Below are 27,203 nucleotides of genomic sequence, written 5' to 3' on the forward strand. Positions count from 1 at the left end.
AGTAAATTAGTAGTCCTCGTAAGATCAAAATATATGCTGAATAAGTATCTTTCATCTCTTATCTATCACAAACTTCAAGGACTGATAAAGGGCATTTTCTGTTGATTTGCCTGTTAGAAATCCATATTGCCCATTTATTATGCCCAAAACACCAGTTATGCACTGGTATAATTTTCACATGCCTCAGCTTTTCTGGAGAGATCGCTGATTTGAAAAGTTATGCTTTCTGAACATGATATTATTCCACTTATGAGTTTGTGAGTTATTGTGCTAAGAGTGACACTACTTTTTTTATTTTCAAAACAATGGAACAAAAAACAATTTCGTGTTTTAATTTTACTCTGCTGCTTGATGGAAAAAATTACCCTTCAAGCGACGCAATGGCTTGAAAAGTTTCATAAGAACTTCGTTCCATCAGAAACGACAATAAAACGTTGGTTTGCTGACTTCAAACGTTGTCGTAGAAACACCGATGATGCAGAACGCAGTGGACGTCCAAATGAGGCAGTAACACCAGAAAACATGAAAAAATCTACAAAATCGTTTTGAATGATCGAAAAATGAAGTTGCGTGAGTTATAGCTGATATTGTGAAGATATCAAAAGAACGTGTTGGCTTTATATTGCATGAGCATTTGACTATGAGACAGCTCTGTTCAAATTAGTTGGTGCAACGTAAGATCAATCCCCTACTCTAGAGTTATGGTTGAGATCATTCATCTATTCCATTAGAGATCTAAAATCTTCAATGATAATATAGCTGTACAAACTCTTTAGGATATTTTGATCAACATTGCTCTGAAAAAGGTGAAAATGTATAATTTTCGGATGTAAGATTATTTGTTATCTCACGGCAATTTGATTTTTTCAATTATCATATCAGGGATTTCAAGTGGTAGTGTTGGCAGTCATGAATAATTACACAAGCAACTACAGAAAAGAACACAAAAATATAACGAAAATAATCCTAGAAGACAATACTGAAATCACTGATCCACTAGAAATATCAAATCAAATAAATTATTATTTTTTGCATGTAGGCCAAAATTTAGCTAAGAAAATTTCAAATCCCATAGGCGAACATAAGTTCGAATACTCAGATAAATCTCTGTTCTTGAAACCCATTGAGGAAGGGGAATTGAGAAGTATATGTTTAGTGTTAGGAATCACACGTTAAAAAGTAAGACCTCGTCAGTCCTTGGCTTGCACAAGTTTCTCAACTACTGAGAGTTGTCATTCGTATCAGACAGCTGATTAACGGAAAAACAGATTTTAAACAGACAGATTTTTAAACAGAATGTAAAAGATGGCAAAGCCTCTGGACCACACCATATTAAAAATGAAATCATTAAATTATCGCTTGAATATATAGTTGAACCACTGTGTTATATTTTCAGTCTCTGTATGGAAACTGGTATAGTACCAGATCATTTCAAAACGGCTACTATTAAGCCAATGTATAAAGGAGGGAAAAAGACAAGTATATCGAATTATCGATCGATATCTTTGATTTCATCTTCTGCAAATCTGTTCGAAAAAATCATAAAAAAGAGTTGGTAGAGAGAAACAACATTATTTTAGAAACACAAGCAGGTAGGAAACAACAAGTTTTAGTAAATGGAATTTTGCTGTTGATACTTTGATTTTATATGTGGCAGATTTGTGGGATGAAGTTGAAGAATTAGTAGAACGAGATCTGCAGAAAATAACTACATGGTTCAAACGTAATTTATTGACAGTGAATGTGGAGAAAACATATATTTTACCATTTGCATCTGACGAATCAAGTTTGCCCAGATACAAAAAATATGTTTGGAGAACCAGGATGTGAAACTGACAAAATCAGTGAAGTATCTGGGGATCTTCATAGATTCCTTCTTGAAATGGGATATTCATATAGAAAATCTAAAAAAAAAGTGAGTTTAATTTTTAATAAATTCTATTTATGTCGTCGAATACTAAATATCACTAAGCTCAAGATAATATATTTTGCTTTGATCGAATCTCTGCTAGGTTATGGAATTATTGGGTGGGGCGGCGTAAGAAGGATTCACCTCCAACAGTTGGAAGTAGTCCAAAAAAACAGTTCTTAAAATAATGTCATCCAAAAAAAGGACTTTTTCAAGCGATCAGTTATTCAAATATCTGACTATTATGGATATCCGACATTTATATGTCAAATACTGTGTGACTTTCGTTTTGAATAACCCAATATATTTTGAAAGGATATATGTCATACTTATAGAATGGGGGCAATAGTTGCTGATAATTTTAATATTCCATATATACCTTGCACATCGTTTGCCTTGCATGAGCTGAAAAAATGTCAGGTTATTGTTTTTTTTTGGGTAAGATCCGTAACTTCTGTAATTTTCAATTTGTATTAATTTGTTTTATCTTTTATATAAATTGGAAGTGAGTTATTTTATTTTTAAGTTCTTTCATATTTTATTGAAACAACGATAACAATAAAATAAAAACAACAATAGAAATTAATTGGCGCTCCGGGGCGACTTCACTGATTCCAGTGGCGCATTTGCTTTTCCAGCTGCAGGAAAACCCGGAAAAACCTGCAGCACCACATCATCTGAAGATATTGATCTAACAATGTCCTCTCTCTTGTGAAACAAAATGTAGGGTGTCTCCAGAGGCTCCAATAAATTCAATGCATCGCCAGAACACTTCGTGACACGACTATCGTCAAACTCAAACGAGTCCGTTTCTTCTTTGACCAAGGCGTAATGATGACCAAATTCAACGCCAGAACCACAGTGAACAATGACTGCGTGAATATTATAATAGTGGTCTGCTATGTTGAAATGTTCATCTATTTCGAACCTTCCAAAGAGTTTCTTGCTTCCGTTAGACGTTGAGTCTTGTTTGAAAATCATTAGTGTTATTATTAGATTGACTGCTGCCTCAGCTATACTTGTTTCCTTATAACAGTCAGTTAGTTTGGCGCATGTTTAACAATACAGTCGATCATCGCCTGTTAAAAATTCCATTTTCATGAGCTTTGCACGGACTGGTTATTAGTCATATTATGAAAAGCTAGATGAAGTTCCAGAAATTCACATAAGTTTTCGGTACTTCTTGAACATTTACCACAAAGTAAACAAGTGAGGATTTTTCCAGCAAAAGATTTACAAACACAAGACGAGATGGGCTGTACGGAATCATTCAGTCCAGAGCGGTCAGGAGTATTGATTTTGCTATTGTTTTGCTCACGAAGAGTATTAAACAAGAACCCCAAGAATTCGGAAAAATCCTCTTGTTGTCCTAACGAGTATCTAGTGGACTTCAAAGACTCCAGGAAATCGGTTGGAGGGAAAGATGATACCTTCTTACGAAACTGCAGCTGCATGAACAGGTGTTTGAGTTTGATGAATAAGTAGGAAACATTCCCGTTCTCGTTCATCATTAAAACTTCGTTCTTGAAATTCTTCGTCATGAATAACACTTGTAAAATGCTATTCATGTAGCATGTGTTTCCTAAATTATCCAATCCAATTTTCTTCTCTAGATTTTCAGGACAACTGAAATCTACGAATCTACTGATTCGTAAGGAAGAACATGTTTCACAGAATCTCCAAAAGAACCATTTCTCAAGCTGCGATCGATCCTTCCAAGTGAAGAAGGGTTTCGTAGAGGGATCGATTCGGCTCTTGCTTCATGAAGCTCTTCCACGGAAAGGGAACCATTTCTACGAGGACTGCAACTCATTTTTTGGGGGCAAGAATGACTTGAGTCCACTGACCGCACTGAAAAAGAAGGTGGATCAATCACTTGTGAATTAACCTTGATAGGAGACTGATGAATATCCACATATCTCGGCTTGTTTCGAAGAGGTTTCAGTTCCGTACTGAAATTAGGGCAATGCATGATCTCATCAAAATTATGTGAAGGAGGAATAGTTCCAAGTACTGAAGCAGCATTGCCACGTTGAATAGCAATACTAATTCTTTCTATCAAAAAAGAGGTAGAACGTGCTGATTAATTGAATAATTAATAAATAAATAAATAAATTAATTGAATACCTCAGCGACATTCGTACATTTATTGTTTCCTGCTCTTAATAAGTTGTCATGGACAGGTTCACTAGAACCTAAATGACTGCTGTGTTTTGTTTGCAATACTATAAATTATGAAAAGTTGCTTGTATTTTGTAGATTATTATTATTATTATGCTAAAGTTATCACTTCTTATGTTGTTTGTATGTCATTCGAAGGTCATTTGAAACTACCACACGCTTTCAAATTATCATTATATTACAAAAAAAGATAAAACTGATAATGCCGTAAGTATTTTTAATTGTACATCCATTTGTATACCGGGTGTAGATGTATGTCAGGCATAATTTCAATATGCTTTTTGTATATGAAACAAAAACATAAAAATAACAATTTAAAAAAAATGTTGATTGAAAAAAAAGTGAATAGTTCTAATTTCTTTACTGAACATTTTCTTTGTAACTTTCAATGAAAATGATAACCCACTAATAAAGAAATTTAAAACTATAGGTATACTTGTAAAAACTATCCAGCCCACGGAGATACATGTTGAAACACAAACTCAATTATATTATGATAACTAACGTGAAAATATGAATTCAATTAAGAATTTTATTCAACGTGATTAAGCATCCTTACCGCCCTAGTTAGTGTTTATAAATAATCTGTGAATACTGAATATTGAAATTTTAATGTAATTTCAACTCTAGTAATTTTATTAATACTTATCGCAGTTTTTGAGTTGTGTCTGCTTTTTCAAAATTGAAGGTACTGACGTTTGTTTAAGCCAAGTGATTGAAACTTTGCACCAGTCATGTTAAAATTTTTATAGCACATTTTTAATTTCTCTCTAAAAATGTCCGTATGAGTAAAAACTCATCAGAAAAGTTAAACTCCATGATGAGTTTGTTATGTATACATAAATTGATGACAATTAAGCGAAATTGTTTTTTAAAATAAAGGGGATATCTGTCAAAAATAAGCAAAACGTTAACTTTATCCTAGTTGTATAAAATTTGGCATATGGATATAAAATTGCCGTAGACACAACTTTTTAAAGCAACTTTTTGTTGAATTCGATCTAGAAATGCACTTTTTCAATAAAAAAAAGTTGAATTTGACAAACACTGAACGTCAGTGGGTCGCAGTTGACCGCATCATTTTAAGTTAAAATTAATTAAGGCACAAACAAGTGCTGAAGTTAAACTTCATTGAAACTTTTCGAAAAAAAAAAGTTTCCCATATGGTGCGCACTTTAATGGTGACACTGTGACATATATATATATATATATATATATATATATATATATATATATATATATATATATATATATATATTACTATTAATGTTACAAAAAGTATTTGAAGCTCTATGACTTCTATTTGATTATCTGCGAACGCTTTCGACAGCTGGTTGTGCTGTCATATTCTAGTCACTCTTCTATAGCAGATAGCAGAGCAGATGGAAGAGTGCCTAGAAGATGACAGCACGACCAGCTGTCGAAAGCACTCGCAGATAATCAAATAGAAGTCATAGAGCTTCAAATCCTTTTTGTAACTTGCATTAATAGTAAACTACTGAAAATAAAGGAAAAATCAGTTGCATCATCCAAATAAATATATATATATATATATATATATATATATATATATATATATATATATATATATATATATATATATATATATATTTATATATATATATATATATATATATATATATATATATAAACAGAAGTTAATATCGGACATAGCACTCAAGAAAGTGGCAAACCATAGACACGTGTTTCGGGCTTTTGGCCCATCATCAGTATGGTGCAGCCAAGTGTAAGGATGGGCAACACTTGGTTACCCATCCTTACACTTGGCTGCACCATACTGATGATGGGCCAAAAGCCCGAAATACGTGTCTATGGTTTGCCACTTTCTTGAGTGCTATGTCCGATATTAACTTCTGTTTCTATATCAAGACACTCAATAACTTTCATATTCGTATAATTTCCTGGACCCGGATGTCACGCAGGTAGCTATAGCTGCCTCCGTGGTGATTTTGATAGTTTTCTTGTAAACACAAGATCTATCAACTGAAACCACAAATGTGCGGTTGGCTCCTGCTGGTGGCTCCGTGCATTTGTATTTCCATCTTTTGGTAACCAAGTGTTGCCCATCCTTACACTTGGCTGCACCATACTGATGATGGGCCAAAAGCCCGAAACACGTGTCTATGGTTTGCCACTTTCTTGAGTGCTATGTCCGATATTAACTTCTGTTTCTATATCAAGACACTCAATAACTTTCATATTCGTATAATTTCCTGGACCCGGATGTCACGCAGGTAGCTATAGCTGCCTCCGTGGTGATTTTGATAGTTTTCTTGTAAACACAAGATCTATCAACTGAAACCACAAATGTGCGGTTGGCTCCTGCTGGTGGCTCCGTGCATTTGTATTTCCATCTTTTGGTAACCAAGTGTTGCCCATCCTTACACTTGGCTGCACCATACTGATGATGGGCCAAAAGCCCGAAACACGTGTCTATGGTTTGCCACTTTCTTGAGTGCTATGTCCGATATTAACTTCTGTTTCTATATCAAGACACTCAATAACTTTCATATTCGTATATATATATATATATATATATATATATATATATATATATATATATATATATATATATAATTTCGGATATTTAACTCGAGAGAATTTATCTGGTTGGAGCTGGGATGATTCTGCAACCGTGTTAGGAATCACACGTTGAAAGGTAAGACCTCGTTAGTCCTTAGCTCGCACAAGGTTCTCAACTACTGAGAGTTGTCGTTCGTATGGAGGCGACAGTTGATTAATGGAAAAACAGATTTTAAAACAGACAGATATATACATACATACACAAACACACATACATTGTTATAAAATGACTCAAAAACAACATTGTTTAGAGATTTTCACAACACAAAAAAATTCATATACAGAAGTAAAGCGAGGACACCCTGTACATGTATTGAAATTCACGGACTTGGCAGGAAACAAATACAAAAGAGTGCGAAATTTAAATCTCAAGATTTGTGTACCAAAATTCATCGAATTAAAAAAACAGGTAACCGATATAGGTTATAAATAAATGTCAGATAAAATCAAATTGATATCTGTTATGAAATATTGAAAAAGACATAATAAACTCATTGTAATTATTTAGGAATGATGATCACATTACAGATGGTTTCATATAAATTCTGCTGATTTATATTAGCAAAAAAAGTATGGGTCCTAAGATCGATCCTTGTGGCACTCCTGCTTTCACATTCTTTGTACTTGAACAACTATTGGTTTTAACAAACTGTCTACGTCCTGTAAGGTAGGATTCAAACCATTTCAGGCAGTTTCCAGCAATTCCATAATGATGTCTTCCATTACAAATTCAATAGGATTCCAAACTTTCAAGTTAGATGAAGAATCAAAAAATGGATCAAAGTACAAATTGAAGTTATCGTTGATATCATACATATACGTTAGAGACAATGAAGCCAAGATATTTAAGAAAAATAATAAGAAGTATGACAGAACAAAAAGTGTATCGAATACGAAATCAGTGCATCGAGTTCGTTGGTAACTATTATTTAGAATGCGAAGCCCTGAAATTTCCATACCGTATTCGTTAATATACAACAAATTCACCATGGAGAAAATATAAGATTTGTATAACTAGTATCGGTTATTTGAGGTTGCGATCCAAAGAATGAGTATATGACATTTCCTGTATTACTATTACTTATAATTATGATATAGTTGTCAAAAACTTGCAACGATAAGGTTGCCAGTTAAAAATATTTCTCTATATTTCGATCATTACTGATCCGCTACAGTGTATTACAAGCACTTCGAAGTTTGTTGATGTGGAAAAATGAATTGTATGAGACAGATAAGATTTTTGAGAATCCACATTAATGGTGTAAGACAAATTGAAAAAAGCTGTAGAATAATCGGATATGAAAATTATGCCTGTTATTCGACTATGAAGTATTTTGAGACTAAAGCAATGAAAACTGGAAAGTCAAAATTCTCTATGGAAAACATTCCGAGGTAAGTGATGAGAAACACTTGAATAACTATTGAAGAAGCAATGAAGAGCATTTCCTTTTTCATTTGAAATAAATTGTTTGTTTGTTTGTTTATTTGTTTGGATCAAATTTAGTAATTGAAGTTTGCCCACCATCCTGTTGACAGATTGATCTGATATTTGGTATACAAGATAGCCGCAGCTACAAAATGGCGGATTACATATTGTTTCACAAATACCTCAATATGAATATCAAATAATAGGGCTTGACTAGTGGAAAAATATGCAAATCCAAGATGGCTGATGACAGAAGGGAGAAAACTTTTTATTTTAAATTATGTAGTCCAAAATGAAGGTGCCCTTAGGGCAAATATTTGTAAATAATTTTTTTGTTATGTATGAAAGAATGGTTATTTCAATAAATTAATTTTATTTCATTCGAGCAGACTCCCTTGAGTTATCACGAAGTAATCAACCAGATGAACTATTCCCTTTCATTTCATTTCCGATAATATTCATGTTCATCTTTTCTTGATGGAGCATATTTTCGTCAAGCTTTTGAATTTCTCTACTCAATAGTCATTTCAAAAACCAAATTTGTGAGCATTATTCACCGTATTTCATTTTTTCAGAGCATCATCGTCGTCAATAGTCAATCCCTTTTCAGCATCAGAGAATGAGGAATTTATGAAATATTTTCCTGAAATAGTAGAAGTTTTAACCAAAGTACCGCCTTGTGAAAATCAAGAGCTGGTTAAACAACTCACAACAACTGCGACATACAATTTGGATCTTGGTACAAAAGCAAGAGGTATAGCCACAGTAGTTGCTTATAAAGCGTTGAAAAAACATGATCTTACCCCTGAAAATATCAAGTTGGCTGTGATATTGGGGTGGTGTGTAAGAATGGTAAGATTGATGTAATGTAGATTTTCTGTGCGAATATTTACTATTTGAAGGTAATACTGTAATAAGTTTCAAAGAGACTTATCAGATTCTGATGTGTTATTTTTGTGATAATAATAAAAAAGGTCATTTATTGGTGAATACCAAAGGGTCATTGACCGAAGTTCTTCAGTCATTTATAATAGTGCATTTCAATAATAACTACGCTTTTTTATATCACTGAAATAAATGAGTCATTATGCTTGTCTACTCCAGTGATCACTAAAAAAATTGATTGCTTAATAACATTAGATATAATTATTAGGCAGTCCATCTTCTTTATTGACTTATACAACAATTCCAATAATTTAATGAATAATAAAATCATCAGCTTGTTTCCGCAAAACTTTTCATTGTTTTCATAAAATTATTATTGCATTATAGTACTGTTGAGTATATTGTTCAAGATAATACTGTGGCAAAATTTATTTCCAACAATAATTCAATAATCACAAACTCATTTATTCATTACAACACTTAGCAACTAACGCTTAATTTATTTCCACTATTCGAATTTCTTGTTTAGCCGCTCGATTCACTCTCTAAACTGCCCTTGTGGGTCGGGAAGATGGGCTTATATCGGTGAAAGTCCATTCGAAAATTGTGTAGACGATTCGGTACTCATCTAGAATTTTACCGGCGGTTCTAGACAGCATTCTTTCGAGGTGAGGTCATGCGTTTGTTCGATGAGTCGGTTGGCGTATCAATTCAACCGGTCAGGGGCGGCTTCAGATTACAATACTCAGTGGATAATACAGTTAGTAAAACCTTGATATTTGACCGAACTTTTTGGTATTGGCTCTCCTGGGCTCTTCTATTGGGACGATTGGACTATGACTTCGATGTCATAACCATATACCCATGATTCGTCACCAGTAATGACCCCTTTCAGCAAGTCTGGATCGCCGTTGACATTATTCAACAATTACTGAGCGATGATCATGCGACGGTTCTGACTCAGAGTACATTCATCGTACACCACTGTCAACATTTCGAATGTTTTTGAGCACTCAACTCTCTCTTTTACAAGAAATTTGATGCAAATTCTCTGATCCATTTTTTTCGATAGCAGATAATCGCCAAACACGCAAAACAAAGTTTATGCCTCTCACCAACTACTCTCACTATTAAACAGCTGAAACTGTGAAAATATGTTTGAGACGAATGCACCAACATGAAAAAAATATAAAAAAATTGCTAATCGAATGCACGTAGCTCGAGAAATTTGATTCACCTTATTTTTTGAACAGTCCAAGTATACAGTTATATGAAAGAAAATGTGCAATATCAACCTCAACGTATGGGTTTATTCAATAGATGTGGAGTCGGTATTTCGTTTAGTTGAATTTAAAAAAATGAGAAAGGGGTCGACTATTAGGTAATTAGGAAAAATGAAACCTATGATAATAAGGGAAATAGTATACAGGGTGTAACATAAGTACGTTAAAATATTCAAGTGATGTATTCATGAGATAATTTCAAGAAAAAAGTCTATATGAACTTGTGTCCGAAAATGATTCGTTTCGGAGATATGGGGTGTTGAAATTGAATTTTTTTATTCGCTTTTTGAAAATAACTCTTGCAAAAAATAATTTATTATCACGAAATTCGGTACCCGGGGGAAATCATAATTTCGTATTTATTTTCATGTAACATCTAGAGGGCACTGCGTACGCTGTCATTATGTTTTTCAAATTTTTTGACAGTAAACTTTTGGTGCTTTTCATGAAAAAACCTAATTCCCACACCTTTTCCAAGTAATAAAGGTACACCTCCTCAACGAAGCTGGAGGTGATCGTTTTCGAGATATTTACAATTTTCTATATCGATGCATATTACTTCATAGCCAAATTTGATTTCAATAATTTTTGTCACTCTCCGTTTGCAAATTAAATTAATTAGATCGAGTAGGCTATGAAAGTTAGTTTATAAAAATAGAAGTTCGCTATCACATTTTTAACTATTAATTGACAAATTCACAGTTCGGAGTTTATAAAGTGATTTTTTGGTACCATGCGCGACTTTATGAATGCTGAAATGGTTGATATGATTTTTGCATACGGCTTGGCTGACGGAAATTCAAGCGAGGCCAGACGCATCTATCAGGAAAGGTATCCCCAACGCGTGACTCCTTGTGCAGCGACATTTGCGAATTTTTTCCGGCGACTTTCCGAATCTGGAAACTTTGAAATTAGTGAACATCCAGAGACAAGTACAAGAAAAATCAGTGAGTCACATGACAGTTTACAGAATTTTAAAGGAACAGCAATTATATCCTTATCATATTCAGCGTGTCCAGGCACTTACGCTATGTGATTTCCAGTCACGTATCGAATTTGCTCAATGGCTTCAAAGAAAAGTCTAACAACATCCGCAAATTTTATCGAAATTCCTCTTCACATATAAGGCTACTTTTTCAAGAAATGGTATCATGAAATTCCATAACAACCACATCTGGGCGGAAGATAACCCACATGCGATAACGCAAACTCATTTCCAAGAAGGATTCTCTTTTAATGTATGGGTAGGTATAATTGGGGATTATTTAGTTGGGCCCTATTTTTTCCCCTTACGTTTGGATGGAGATGCTCACCTACTTTTTTTGGAACACGAGCTTTCCTAACTTATGGAAGATGTTCCCATTGGTCTCCGAAATTACTTTTGGTTTATGCACGATGGAGCTCCTGCTCATTTTAGTGTGATAGCAAGACATTTTTTAGACGTAGCATATCCCCAACGATGAATAGGAAGAGAAGGCATTGAGCATTGGCCCCCGAGGTCACCGGACCTCAATCCCGTCGATTTTTTTAGGGACACCTAAAATCACTAGTTCATGCTAGCCCCATCGAAAACGAGGAAATATTGAGGGATCGTATCATAGCTTGCTGCGAAACGATAAGAAACACTCCGGGCGTTTTTCAACGGGTGCGGAATTCTTTGATGAGGAGAGCAGAAGCTAGTATTACTGTTGGGGGTCGTCACTTTGAACAGTTGTAATAGTTGTTGCGTTCAATTTTTGTATGTTTATTTTCCTAATAAATTACATAGTACTTCTCCGAATTGTTTTTTTACAAACTCCGAAATGTTTGGATTGAATTAGCAGTTCGATAATGCTCAATTTAGAAGAAGTCTGTACGGGTATACTGCGTATAAAGTTTGATGAACATAACTAAAATTGCAAAAAACTTATGACAAAAACCTACCATGTTTTGAAAAATGTAAACAATCTGTATTTCGAAAACGAATCATTCTTCTTCAAACATTTTATAGGAAAAAATTGTTTATTTTGACGAGATCCACCACAAATTTAGTTTCCAGATTCGGAAAGTCGCCGGAAAAGATTCGCAAATGTTGCTGCACAAGGAGTCACGCGTTGGGATACCTTTTCTGATAGATGCGTCTGGCCTCGCTTGAATTTCCGTCAGCCAAGCCGTCTGCAAAAACCATATCAGCCATTTCAGCATTCGTAAAGTCGGGCATGGTACCAAAAAATCACTGTATAAACTCCGAACTGTGAATTTGTCAATTATTAGTTGAAAATGTGACAGCGAACTTCTATTTTTATAAACAAACTTTCATAGCCTACTCGATTCAATTAACTTAATTTGCAAGCGGAGAGTGACAAAAATTATTGAGTCAAATTTGGCTATGAAGTAATATGCATCGATATAGAAAATTGTAAATATCTCGAAAACGATCACCTCCAGCGTTGTTGAGGAGGTGTACCTTTATAACTTGGAAAAGGTGTGGGAATTAGATTTTTCCATGAAAAGTACCAAACGTTTACTGTCAAAAAAGTTAGGGCAATTTGAAATAAATAATGATAGCGTACGCAGCGCCCTCTAGATGTTACATGAAAATTATTAAGAAATTATGATTTTCCACGTTAAAAAACCCCGGGTACCGAATTTCGTGCAAATAACCTATTTTTTGCAAGTTATTTTCAAAAAGCGAACAAAAAATTCAATTTCAACACCCCGTATCTCCGAAACGAAGCATTTTCGGACACAAGTTCATATAGACTTTTTTTCTTGAAATTATGTCATGAATACGTCACTTGAATATTTTAACGTACTTATGTTATACTCTGTATATTCCAACTCTATTTTATTGTAGGTAGAATCATTCGTGCTCATGTTTGATGATATAGTTGATAATTCATGGACACGGGGAGGAAAACTCTGCTGGTTCAGAAAAAATAATGTCGGAATGAGAGCAATCATAGATGGTGTTTACTTGGAAAATGGTGTTTACTACATTCTGAAGAAATATTTTTCCACACACCCACAATACGTGAATCTTCTAGAGCACTTTCTGGAATCTAATTTCACAACATTTATCGGGCAATCTCTGGATATGATGCCCAGAAATCTAGATGATTTCACACTTGGTAACTATATCACCTTGACTATTGGTAAGACTGTACATTTGGCGATGTATACCTCAGTTGCAGCAGCGATGTTTCTAGCGAACATTTCAGATAAGGAAATTCACCACCAAGTCAAGTCACTTTTGTCATCTATGGGAACCTACTGTCAAATACAGGTAAAATTTTGTACTATATTAATTATCAGTTCTTTGCGAACAAAAAATTAACTCAAAAAATTAAAATGGAACTTCTATAGGTTGTTTTTCCGGTTATTCTTCCGGTCAAAATTTTTCGAAAGTAGGCGTTTGAAAATTTAAATATGAGGTATTTTTTGTAGATTTTTTTCATCATTGATGTTCATAAGATATTTCCAAACTGACTTTTTTCGATATTTCAGAAAAAAAAAATTTGATATCACAAACAATTTCCAGAAGTTTGAACTTATGTATAGCCCCTATTTCGGTTCCCGCTGTGTTTGATCGGGAGTCGATCAGTTATGAAATTATCAGTTTTTATTTTAGAAAAATGAATTGGTTTTGAACTGTAACTGAATTTATGTGTACTAATTCAAAGCTAATGTTTATAATTCTTCAAGAAGGAACTCAGGGAAAACAACAGCTTCTGGAGCATAAAGTATTCACTGGCAGAAAGTGTTTGGTTATCGACGAAGAAGTCGAGAATTCTATCTTTTTACATAAAAAACGAAATACCTACTTCAAGTAAAGTTTTGTTAGTTATTCGTGAGGACAGTTTTTTCCTTATATAAGAAGAACTACAAGAGCTGAACTCCACTTTTGGAAACCAAGATAGAAAAAGCATGTTAATAGAAAAATCAGAGATTGTAGAATGGAGAAGAAACTAATTGAGGGAAATAAAGAAAGCCAGAACACTGGGAATATCTATTTTTTATTTGGATGAAACATGGGTCAATGAGGGTCATATCGTCTCGAAGGTTTGGCAAGACCAGAACATCAAAAGTGAAAGACGAGCCCTCATGAAAGGTTGGTCCAAAGGTTTGAAAATTCCAGTTGGAAAAGGTCATCGTCTGATCACCAGTCACATAGGCAGCAGTGAGGAATTCGTGAAAAATGTATTGACGCTGTTTGAGTCGAAGAAAAATGGGAATTATCATCAAGAAATGAAGGCCATAGTATAAGAAGAATGGTTTAAAAACATACTTGTAAAATTTCCGCAGGGATCCGTAGTAGTAATGAATAACGCAAGTTACCTAGATGAGTTGAGAAGCTGCCGACATCATGTTGGAGGAAGGCAGATATTACTGAGTGGTTACAAATGGAAGCTATTCCTTTCGAATCAACCACGTTAAAAGCGGAGCTCCTCAACTTGGCTAAACGTCATAAGTCAAAATTCGTCAGGTATATCATCGATGAGATGGCGAAGACTGAAGAAATGTCGGTTCTTCGGTTGCCGCCTTATCACTGTGAATTGAATCCAATTTATTGTATAAGTTTGAAAATGTTCGTATAGGATGAAACTCCAGTAACGTTAGTTACAAGTGAAAGTGGTAAAAACATAGAAAGTTTCATTTATTTTTTTATTATGATTTCCTACCACGTAGTAACTTCTATATCCATCAATTTATTGAATCCAATAGAGTTGGTTTGGGCTCAAGGTGAAGGATTCATCGCAAGTAAACTTCAACCTGTGAAGTAAAGAAATTCCTATACAGTACTCTGGAAACAGTCGACCAAGAAGCTTGGGAAAACTGTATCCAGAAAAGAATCAGAATGGAAGCAAAGATGTGGGATCTGGATGATCACATAGACCCATTATCAGTAAAAATAATTCCACTTGTCATCAATCCTAACGCAACTGAGTCATCCAGTGAAGAATAACTCAACGAATCTCTGTATACTCTTTCAGATTACAAATTATCGCAATATCTCATTTGATGTAAGTGTATATGTATATATATATATATATATATATATATATATATATATATATGTATATATATATATACATATACATATACAGTGTGTCCAAGATAAGGATCCTAAGTATGGGAATCTCAGTACCTGTTGGAGATACAGCTTAGGTTAAATTAGGAAAAAGTTGTGTTCTTTAAAGCTTATTTACATGCCGTTTAGAAACTTGAAGAATTTTCATGGCCTGCTGAGATATTTGGGAAAAACGAGAATTTGACAATATCAATTTTATTTTTTTCTGACTTTATTTGGAAAGATATCAAAAAACGAATAACACTTTTTCATTGGCACTTTTAAGGTACTACACGATGGTATTTTTAGATTTTATATCCGACGTTTCGTTTTCAAGAAACCATCATCAACTTTATTTTTTTATAAGACCCGAAACAAAAGTACACCCTGTATCTGATTCCATTTTTTATTACGAATTCAACGATGTATCACATGCCATTGTTTTCTTTTTAGTTTAAAGGAAAATTACATTTTTTCTATTTTAAAAAAAAAACTTTAAGTAGGCGTTGCAAACAAATGCTTTGACGTAAATACCTGTCACCGAGCCTGTCAAATATTATTTAATTACACGATAAAATAGTAATTGTCGTTGTTGTTAGCCTGTTTGTCGAGTTGTTGTTTTTAGAGTTATTGTTACTGTTGTCGTTATTATTGTTTATTGTTGAATAGATAATATTGTGTTATTATCGTCGAATATGCCGGGTGAGCATTATAGCCATGAAGAAAAGTTTGACATGCTAACGTGCTACATTTTGTGCCACAAAAATACTGTAAATACAGCAGCAATGTATCTTAAGCCTGTTTTATCTCGAAAAAATGAATCTTCAGAAGAAGCCCAAAATAATGTTTTACAAGCAGTTGTTGAGAACCCTGAAATATCAACTAGGCAAATCGAAAATAATGTAGGAGTAGCCAAATCCACAGCTCAATTTATTTTGCGTAAAAATAGATATCACCCCTATAAATTTAGGATTTGCCAAGGACTTAAACCAGGGGATTTCGAACGGCGCCGAAATTTTTGCGAATGATATACACGCGCGTGTGAAGAAGATTATAATTTCCCTTCAAAAATAATATGGTCCGTCGAAAGTATGGTCACTAATAATGGTATCTTCAACCGCCGCAATACGCATTACTGGGCTCAGCAAAATCAGCGTGTTAAGAAAATATCAAGACATCAAGAACGTTTTGGGTTTAATATGTGGTGTGCAATTTTAGGAACTAAAATACTAGGTCCGTTTTTTTACTATAATTCTTTGACCGCCGAACGATACCATCATTTATTGCAAAACTATGTAGAAGACTGTTTAGATAATTTACCTCTGGCACAGGTCAATAACTGTTGGTTTCAACAAGACGGTGCTCCTGCACATAATTCTAGACAAGTTCGAGAGTATCTTTCGCAGCGATTTCCTGGAAGGTGGATTGGAACCTTTAGTGAAGTGTCTTGGCCAGCGCGATCCCCTGACTTAACTCCTCTGGACTTCTTCATATGGGGTTTTGTTAAAAACCGGGTTTACCAACATTCTTTTGAAACTGAACAGCAGTTACGAGAATCTGTAACTGTCGCATTTAACAGTATCACACCAGAGATGTTACGTGATGTTTTAAGTTCTACAGTTAGAAGATCATACTTATGTTTGGAAAATAACGGAAACCTGTTTGAACACCTCCTTTGAATTAAATAAAAAATGCGTTAATTTCTTTGTTGTTTTCATTACTTTAAAAAAATCATTATTAACCTACTTAAAAATACATTTTGAAAATAGAAAAAATGCAAATTTCCCTTAAACTAAAAAGAAAACAATGGCATGTGATACATCGTTGAATTTGTAATAAAAAAATGGAATCAGATACAGGGTGTCCTTTTTTTCGGGCTATTTAAAAAAATAAAGTTGATGATGGTTTTTTGAAAACGAAACGTCGGATATAAAAACTAAAAATACCATCGTGTAGTACCTTGAAAGTGCCAATGAAAAAGTGTTATTCGTTTTTTGATATCTTTTCAAATAAAGTCAGAAAAAAATAAAATTGATATTGTCAAATTCTCGTTTTTTCCCAAATATCTCAGCAGGCCATGAAAATTCTTCAAGTTTCTAAACGGCATGTAGATAAGCTTTAAAGAACACAACTTTTTCCTAATTTAACCTAAGCTGTATCTCCAACAGGTACTGCGATTCCCATGCTTAGGATCCTTATCTTGGACACACTGTATATACATATATATATATATATATATATATATATATATATACATATATATATATATATATATATATATATATATATATATATATATATATATATATATAATATATATATATATATATATATATATATATATATATATATATATATATATATATATATATAGTTATACAGTGGACACCGAAACGTCGAACAATGCAAAACTTTTAGCGCGGAAATTCAGATGTTAAAATTTTTAACCGCGGAAACCTATTCTATTTATATCTATACTTATCTGGTGACGTCTCGAAGAATTCATCCATCTTCATTCTCCAGAGCCTTCGATAGTGTGAATTACATACTTCTACTTCAGAAAATGGAACGAAATGGCGTGAGGGGAATCGCATTGAAATTAAGTAAGTCTTATTTGCATGGCAGGACCCAAAAAGTAGTGATTCAAAAAACTGTAAGTCAGTTAGCAACCATTGAACAGGGTGTTTCACAAGGCTCAATTCTTGGCCCCTTACTGTTTCTGATATATGCGAATGACTTGTTGCAGTTCATGAATAGTCTCACAGAAATACATATGGTTGCTTATGCAGACGACACCAACTTACCCATCAAGGAGAGCAATGCAATAGCACTTGCAGAGAAAACAGAGAATGTCTATGAGCAGGTCGGTCGGTAGCCAAGCGGTTCGGCGTAGGTGCTTTGTTCACTCACTCGAATTGACAGCCATGTTCGATCTTCACTTGCTATCATCCAACCCGTGTTAGGAATCACACGTTAAAATGTAAGACCTCGTTAATCCTTAGCTAGCACAAGTTTCGACTTCTGAGGGTTGTCGTTCGTAGGGGTGCGACAGCTGGTTAACGGAAAAACAGATTTTAAACAGACAGATTTTAAGTAGCTAGTAACATGGGCAAAAAAAATCAACTGTCACTGAACATCACGAAAACATCATTATTGAAATTGTCGCTAAATTCTGCTCATGACAATTTTAGCATTTATGAGAACGAGTTGAATATTGCTCAACAACAAAGATGCTTGGCCTTACACTTGAGTACAAGTTCACCTGGATCCCTCACATTGAAAGTCTTTGCGACAAACTCCGCAGAAATTGCTATGCTATGTCAAACCGTTGCAGTAAACAAGTTTTGTTGAATCTGTACTATGGATCAATACACTGTCATATACGATATGGAATACTGAACTGGGGCACTGGATCTTTTGCAGTGAGGGTTTTTACACTACAGAAATATGCCATCAGAACTATTCCTCGTATAGGATGGAGGCTATCGTGTAGAAACGTTTCCAAAGAACTCAAAATATTCACTGTTGCGGGTATTTATATTTATGAATTATGCTTATACATGTACAAGAATGGTCATAATTTTATATCTAATCAGCATAAATACCCAACCCGCTGTAAAAACTTATTAATACCCCATATGCACAGAACCACCGTATACCGAAAAGGCCACCTTTTTCTTGGACCAAAATTTTACAATAAGCTTGATGATTCGGTAGAGAATGCGCCAAATGTCATATTTTTAAATCAAGACTAAAAGCTGCTCTCATAGAAAAAAATTGCTACACCCTTGAGGAATTTTAGGTTAGGTGTTTTTTTTTGTCTTCTTTAACGTTCTTGTCACTATTCGACATTACCATTATTTTAAACTTTTTTAATTATAACCATTATCCTCAATTTTACTGTTGTAGTATTTCGCTACTTTCATGTGTCTACATATATTTTTCATCTTTTTATCACAATTCTTTTAAAATATTTAGATAAATACTTGTGTGTGATATATGTATATGAAAATATATGTATATGAAAATCTTATGACGTTTTCCTAGTTATTGTACTGACAGAATTATCCACTGTTATGTACTTTTTAACAAGCGAAATAAATGAATTATTATTATTATTATTCTGTATCTGTAGAGTAGGGAGGGTGAGTGTAAGCCCACGCACTTAGGCCACATGTGACCCATTGTACATCCTCCCGAGGAGTTGTCCTCCTAGGTCGTCGTCCATCCTGTCCTTTCCAGGAAGGTGGACAGGTCGCTGGGAGACATCTCCTTTATATCGGCAGGTGTAGGCCAAGACTCGCCGAACACACACTCTCTTATTGACGATAACTCTGGGCACTCGCACAGGATATGCCTGACAGTCTCATCTTCCTGTTCACACATCCTGCATAGAGGTGTGTCCACTAGCCCCATATTATGTAGGTGTTTCCTTAGCTGACAGTGGCCAGTCAGAAATCCTACTGTAAGGCGTAGATTTTTCCTGGTCATCGCCAGATATTTCTTCGGCGCCAGCTTCCCAGGGTCGCCCAAGGTGATCCTGGCAAGATTACATCCTTTGATTTCATCCCATCTCTTTAAAGATTGAGCATGGGTGTAACATTTGACTAGTTCCGCAATTGTCGATGTCATCAGGCCGTGGGTGCCACTTGGTCCTAAAATTCTTAGTCCAGCCGCTTCCTTGGCTAAAGAGTCGGCAATGCGATTACCTTTACTCCTTTCGTGCCCTTTAACCCACCTCAGGATAATGTTATTATCTACCGAGGCTTTGGCTAAATCTTGGTGGCACTCTAGTGCTAGTCCTGAAGTAACACGGTGTCTGTTCAAGGCTAATAGTGCTTGTCTGCTATCAGTGCAGATTGTAATGTTTTTGCCAGAAATTCTTTTCTTGGTTATTTCTTTTGTGGCGATTGAGATACCAGCCAGTTCTGTTTGGACCACGCTGGTATTTCTTCCCATTCCCCATTTAATCCTTAGGCTTAGTGATCTGGAGTACACTCCACATCCTGAACCTTCTTTGGTTTTTGAGCCATCTGTATAAATCCGTATTGCATTTGTAGCATCTGACTCTGTGTTCTGCTTAATTTGTATTTTGTAGGGTTTATTAAACACAAACCTGGGTTCAATTGCATCACTTGTTGCCTGCAGCAGAGGTTGCGCAGTAAGCGCTTCCCGCCATAGGCCCAGCCTCAATCGACCCATTCCTACTTCTAGGTTTACACCAGCCGTGTGCAATCGTATCATGGCCATTAACGCAACCTCCTTAACGTACAGATCCAGAGGGGTCAGACCCGTGATTAATTCCATTGCCGCGGTTGGTGTTGTTCTCATGGCTCCTGTGATGTTTAAACAAGCCAGTCGCTGTATTTGATATAATTTTTGGATGGCCGTTGCTTGTAGAACTTTCGGTCCCCATGCAATGGCTCCATACGTTAACATAGGTCTTATTATTGCAGTGTAGATCCAGGCGACTACACGGGGTGAAAGACCCCATGCGCGTCCCACTGTCCTCCGACATTGCTCATAAGCCACGTATGCTCTTTTTGCTCTGCTCTGTAGATGAGAGTTCCATGTTAGCTTCTTGTCGAGGATAATACCAAGGTATTTCACCTCTTCAGAGAAGTTCAGTTGGCTTTTGAAGATTTCGGGAGGTTTTAAGCCCGTTAAACTTCTTTTCCTGGTGAAAAGGACCATCTCAGTCTTCTTGGGATTGATCGACAGTGAGTGTTCCTTACACCATGTTTCTATCAATTTGAGCCCATCCTGCGCTCTATCGCACAGTGTGTTTACAAATTTGCCGGTCTGCAAGATAACTATGTCATCTGCGTATGCAATTGTGTAGAATCCATTTTTGTTAAGGTGATTAATTAGGGTATCCAGAACTATGTTCCAGAGAAGGGGTGATAAGACCCCTCCCTGTGGACATTCCCTCATGACCAGTCCTTTAACTGTGATGTCTTCTACATTAATACTTATTGCTCTGCTAGAGAGCATCTGGAGTATCCATTCTCCTACTACCAGGGGTACATTCCTGGAGTGTAGTTGCTGGGTAATTGTTGGAAAGGTTGTTTTATCAAACGCTCCCTCAATATCTATGAATATACCTAGGGTGGATTCTTTGTTGTCCAATGATCTCTCGATTCTGCCAACCACATGGTGAAGGGCAGAATCAGTAGACCTTCCCGGGGTATATGCATGCTGATTTGGATGAAGTGGGTTGTTACCAAGTACTTCATCTCTTATGTACCGCTCACATAGCCTCTCCATGGTTTTTAAGAAAAACGATGTGAGACTAATTGGTCGGAATGCTTTTGGTAGGGTGTAGTCCATCCTACCTGGTTTGGGTATAAATACTACTCTTACTTCTCTCCACTTACTGGGAATATACCTCAGAGCTAGAGAGGCTCTGAATATTCCAACCAGGTGTGGCATAAGAGTGTCCAGTCCCCACTGAAGTAGGGCTGGTCTTATACCGTCAGGCCCTGGTGACTTGAAGGGGGAAAAGCCCGATATAGCCCATCTTATTTTGTCCTCATCAATTACTGTACTAGCATATTGCCAGTCATATTGTGAGGGTGTTATTGGTACATCCGTCCAGTTCGCCGTTCCAGGAAAGACAGAACCTGGGAAGTGAGTTTCCATAAGAATCTCAGCACTCTCCTGGAGGTTGGCGGCTTTGTCGCCATTTTTCCTCGTCAGGATGCCGATAGTCTTTTGGTGGTCATTTAAGAGTGCCTTCTGTAGCCTAGAAGCTAGTGGAAAGTCTTCGACTGCCTCACAATAGGCTCTCCAGGCTTCTCTTTGTTTTCGTCTGCAGACTTTTTTGAACTCTCTGAGGTTGGCTTGATATATAACCCAGTCCTCTTCGAGTCTTGTACGTTTTGCCTTGTTAAAGGTCGTTCTCGCTGTCTTCCTGAGGTGTTCCAATTCAGGGCACCACCATGTGTTGGTTGTGCCATGCGTTTGAACCATCCTCATTGGACAGGATTCCTTATAGGCAGTGTCTATTTTGTTGTGGATAGATACTGTGTACCTTTCCAGTTCTTCATTGTTGCCAGGAGTCAGGACCTCTGTTTCCCGCAGAGCTCCTCTTAAGAGTCGATTGTAGAGAGCTACATCCGTCCTCTTCGGGTCACGGGATTTCACAGTAGTCCTGAGATCCTGGCTTACCGTATAGGTCAGCCAGCGGTGGTCTGACATAGAGATATGGTCCGAGACTTGCCAGTCTTGGATTTTGTTTGATATTTCGGCTGTCGTGAGCGTGATATCTATTAACGTTTGGCTACGGGCATTAATAAATGTTGGCTCCGTGCCTCTGTTCAAGATTGTCAGATCTTTCTGTATTATATATTCATATAGTGACTTACCTCGGGCGTTGATATCCTTGCTGCCCCAGCTCACGTGGTGAGAGTTTGAGTCGCAACCCAATATGAGCTCCACTCTCTGGTTGAGGCAGTGGTCCACTAGTACTTCCATTTCTCTGGTCGGGGGTAGGGTGGCTGCATCTGAAGGGAGGTACACCGATGCGATTATCAACGCCATATATTTGCCTTTCCCAACTGGACATTCAACTTTGACCGCAGTGAGATCTGAGGTGCTGAATTGTGCCATCGGAAACGCTCTGTATTTCCTAGGAACGTAGACAGCCGTCCTAGGTTGCTGGTTGCTTGGTAAGCTGAAAATTTGACCAGTTAAACTACTGAAACCAGTAATTTTGGTCTTAATTATCCAGGGCTCCTGGATCAAAGCTATTGCCTCCTCCAATACATCAAGGTGGCGACATAGTGTTGCCGTTGCCGCCTTTTTGTGTTGGAGGTTGCATTGTATTATTTTTACTTTTTTTCCAACGTCCTTGCCCATGAGACAGTTGTTGGATACAAAGTTACCTTTAGAGGTCCATCTGCTCCCCTGCTAAGGAGGAGGTGGCCTCGCTGTTTTTGGGTGCCTCCTCCGTCAGGTCATCGAATGTCATCTGTTCAGATGCTTCGACTTCCTTTTCGGGACCCATGGTGGCCTTGGGGTCAATATCCACTTTAGGTGGTTCAACTTCCAAGGACCTAGGGTCTTCAGAGGTACCCTCTGTTTCTTTTATTGTTGCCCTAATAGTCAGTGAGGTAAACGCGTAGCTTAACCTCATCGACTTCTTCTTCAGGACAGCCATATCATCTTCTCCGATCCCGAAGACGAAGAGGTGTCCTTGTGGGTTCATCTTAACCTCATGATGGAAGGTGCACCATCTTGCTACCTTCAGGTCAGGATTCTGCGCCTTTAGCCGACCCAGCACCCTCTCCTTTTCACCGGATGTCGTCTTGTGGACGTCCTCCGGGATCCAGAGTGAGGCTTTGGTAAGCTTCGGGAGCTTATCCACACTGACGACTGCAAGTGATGCCTCCTCCCATGGCTTAGTATTCATTGTGGCTTTCTTCAGCCACTCTAGCGTCACGTCGTCATCGCAGACCACTCTGATGATTTCACCGGAGTATGTCCACGACTTGAACGTGGGCGGTTTGCTGTTGTTGCTGGAGGCGGAGAAGATGATCTTGTCCAGCTCCTCCAACAGTTGTTTTTTGATGAGACTCTCTCGTTCTGCGGTAACCTTACCGTACGGGTTAGTCTCATCTATGATGGCTACCTTGAGGTGTCTCAAGGCGGCCTCCACGAAGGTTTTGGAAGGTGCAGCGACATTTCTGTCGCTGCGCAGCTTCTTCAACCTTCTTGGGGTTCCCTCCGTGGAGGTACTCGCGTGAGGGCGCTTTCCTGCGGTGGCAGCCGGTTCCTTGCCTTTTTCCAAGGCGGAGCTCTTGGCGCCCTCCGCAAGAGGTGCCCTTGTTGTTGAGGATGGAGTGGGAGAGGTGGAGGGTGCACTCATAGTTGCTGCCACTTCTGCCTTATTATTATTATCAAACCTACGATCAATTTGTTATCAGTGTCGATAATAATATTAAATTGATTTACATCAAAAGACGAATCATAACCACAACTTATAATTTGATTTAAATAGGATGGGTAAAGAAAATTAATAGTCTCTAAAACATCACCAGATGATATCTACATATTTATTTTTAAATGCAAAATTTCATAAATTGAAGTTACTGACAAATTAGATTTTTTTTTCAAAAAGCTAATTTATCAAATGCAGTAATTTTTTGCCCTTTCTACATTTGTAATTATTGTTTAATTCAATATTCTTTAACCCAATATGAGAAACACCGTCGGCCGCCTCTTTTGATGCTCTTTATCGCAAGTCACTATTTTAATGGCTCGTTAGCGGCATCCTCAAGGGGCGGGTAGAAATATCACATTGAGCTGTATTTCAGTGCCACTTGCTTGAGACGACTATATTGCTTTCTTCGATGTACCGGCATGTTTACTTTCTTGAAATTCTTTCTCTCTCAGACATCGATGGGATCGACAAAGAACTTAATTCTCAAGGCTCCCAAAGCGGCGAGCGTCTTCGTAAGTGGATATGTCACCGCCCTCACTTATTTAGGATTCTCCTTTAAGGACAGTTGTGTCCAGAAATGTATTTGGTTAGCGCTATCTGGTGAGCTAGGTTTGTGTTTTTATTCAGGATTGTTTCTGTTGAGAAGGGGTGATTTCGTTTCGCTTAATGAATTTTCAACTTGAAAGATCATGAAAATTATGGATTCTCATTAGTGAAAAATGTGTTTATTCAATAATGCACTTTGTCCTTGTTTAGGAATTAGGTTAAACAATCTAGTGACTTGTCTAAGAGTAACTAACAATTATTCATTACCAATTTTCTACTGACTTCTACTCATTCATGATTATACAATACCTAATATTTTTTTACAGAACGACTTCTTGGACATTTACGGAAATCCGGAAGAAACTGGCAAAATTGGTACCGATATTAGAGAAGGCAAATTTTCTTGGCTAGCAGTCAGAACTCTTGAAAAAGCTAGCGATCGCCAAAAAATTTTAATGAAAGAAAACTACGGAAAGGATAATGATAAGTCATATCAAATCATCCGTAATCTATACGATGAGATGAATTTGAAAGAAGAGTACAAAAGATATAAGGAACAAACATACATCGATATTCAACATAGAATTTCACTTCTACCTGTCTTTTTGCCGCATGATTTATTTTACCGATTTCTTGATTTGGTGTATAATGATAAATGGTCATTCTAAGCCCCAACTGATATTGCAAAACGTATTCCATCGAAATATATCGATACCTATTCTCTCACATATGTAAATAATAATAGTATTTATAATAATAATAACAATAATATTGACGGTATTGACGAGACACCGGTGTTGCCCTCCGCTCCGGGGAATGAGAAGTGCCGAATTTATTTGAACTATTCATTTCCCACCCTCAGGCTCATACAAACTAATAAGCCTGATGTAGTCCTTTTTGACCACCAGACCAAGACAATATTTGTCGTGGAGTTTTCAGCTCCTGGCGGGACGAATATCGTCCGAAAAAAGGAGGAAAAACGGATAAAATATCGAGGTTTTCTCTTCGAACTCCGCTTACTCTATCCAGACCACTCTGTCAAGATGGTTGTTCTGATTATTGGAGTCCTTGGTGGAATGATGCCCTTTCTACTCTTGAATCTCAAAACATTACCGGCTTTCCGCACTCAAATGTGCAACTGTCCATATCAAAAAAGGACGATACATGAATTATGGAGAGGACGTGCAGCTTGTAAAAGGAAGCATTCTGGACCATGTGGATGCCGGAGAGACGTATAATTACCTCGGGGTGGAAGAACGCAAGAGGTTACAACAGTAAAGAACAGTAAAGAGCTAGGAATATGCTTGCCGTTTCATTCTTACTCTACTCGTTTGGAGGAGAGTAAGAATGAGCTGTATCAAATCGACGTAAAGACCAAAAAGTAATTCATCTCCAAAGGAATTTGCATCCCAAATCTTCCGTTCCACGGATAACAAGAAGACCGTGTACTTTTGACTTTGGAGTGTCTACACGATAGAATGGTACTGGATGGAGCCTGTGAATTCATCAGGAGCACGGATTATCTCATCTTCATGGTCTGCGACCATGAAGCTTTTTTTCTAGGGCAGCAACATTGAAAACTTCGGCTTATCAAAGCACAAAACCTTCGCTTCCCTCAGGTTTTGTAGGCCTAAGTCTAAAACTAAGGAGTTCATGATGGCCCGCCAGGATGGTGTCTGTAACATTTTAGGCTACCGCAGTTGCGTCTGACAGTTCCTGATACAAGGTGCAGGTTCTGCCGCGAGGTGCCTGAGACTCTCATGTCCTTGCTGTCAGCATCTCCAGCATATGAGGTCTCAGCATATATCCGACGACATAATGCGGTCCATCTACGGCGCTTTTACGTTATTGACGAGACACTGATGTTGCTCTATGCTCCAGATGATACTGAATTCGTTGTGGGAAATGAGAAGTGCTGAATTTATTGGAACTATTTATTCCCCACTCTCAGGCTCATACCAGCTAATAAACCTGATCAACTGATCAAGACAATATTCTTCATGGAGTTTTCAACTCCAGGTAAAGTGAATATTGTCCGAAAAGAGGAGGAAAAACGAATGAAGTATCGATATTTCATCTTTGAACTCTGCAGATTCCATTCAGATCACTATGTTATGATGGTTGTTCTACATGATCTTGAGATCATATCGGCTCACCGCAGGAAAGCATATTATTTCCTCATTTAACATATTCTGGATTTGACGAAGGACAAACCTATAGGACTTAGTGTGAACTTTACCCATGTACCCACGTATTCAATTATTTTCTTGCACCATTCAATAACTTGGCTTGCACTTATAAAGTAACACTTTGTGTTTTATTGAAATTATCAATTACTTCTTCAATAAATTTCTTGAAAAAATTTGCACCCCATA

At 36.8% G+C, this 27,203-nt stretch overlaps 1 protein-coding gene across 2 annotated transcripts; it reads left to right on the forward strand.

Moving 5' to 3' along the window:
* Positions 1–7,825: 7,825 nt before the first annotated feature.
* Positions 7,826–27,193, forward strand: LOC111510782 (farnesyl pyrophosphate synthase). 2 transcript variants are annotated; one of them, XM_023166734.2, is made up of 5 exons: positions 7,826–8,086; positions 8,696–8,972; positions 13,125–13,398; positions 13,456–13,553; positions 25,155–27,193. In XM_023166734.2, the coding sequence occupies exons 1-5, from the start codon at positions 7,908–7,910 to the stop codon at positions 25,494–25,496; spliced, it is 1,170 nt and encodes a 389-aa protein (XP_023022502.2). In that variant the 5' UTR covers positions 7,826–7,907; the 3' UTR covers positions 25,497–27,193. The 2 variants fall into 2 exon arrangements, with proteins under 2 accessions (XP_023022502.2, XP_023022494.2); XM_023166726.2 differs by having other exon boundaries at positions 7,829–8,086; positions 13,125–13,553.
* Positions 27,194–27,203: the final 10 nt, after the last annotated feature.

Source organism: Leptinotarsa decemlineata, unplaced genomic scaffold (assembly GCF_025532065.1).
Source record: "Leptinotarsa decemlineata unplaced genomic scaffold, Ldec_3_MD MMD2_tig00000035_RagTag_RagTag, whole genome shotgun sequence".
NCBI lineage: Eukaryota > Metazoa > Arthropoda > Insecta > Coleoptera > Chrysomelidae > Leptinotarsa > Leptinotarsa decemlineata.

What these genes read in the sequence shown, in the direction of transcription:
- LOC111510782 (XM_023166726.2), top strand. Translation starts at nt 7,908, where the DNA reads ATGAATTGTATGAGACAGATAAGATTTTTGAGAATCCACATTAATGGT. An exon ending in TCTATGGAAAACATTCCGAG is followed by an intron (nt 8,087 to 8,695) that starts GTAAGTGATGAG and finishes TCATTTTTTCAG; the next exon opens with AGCATCATCGTCGTCAATAG. An exon ending in TGGGGTGGTGTGTAAGAATG is followed by an intron (nt 8,973 to 13,124) that starts GTAAGATTGATG and finishes ATTTTATTGTAG; the next exon opens with GTAGAATCATTCGTGCTCAT.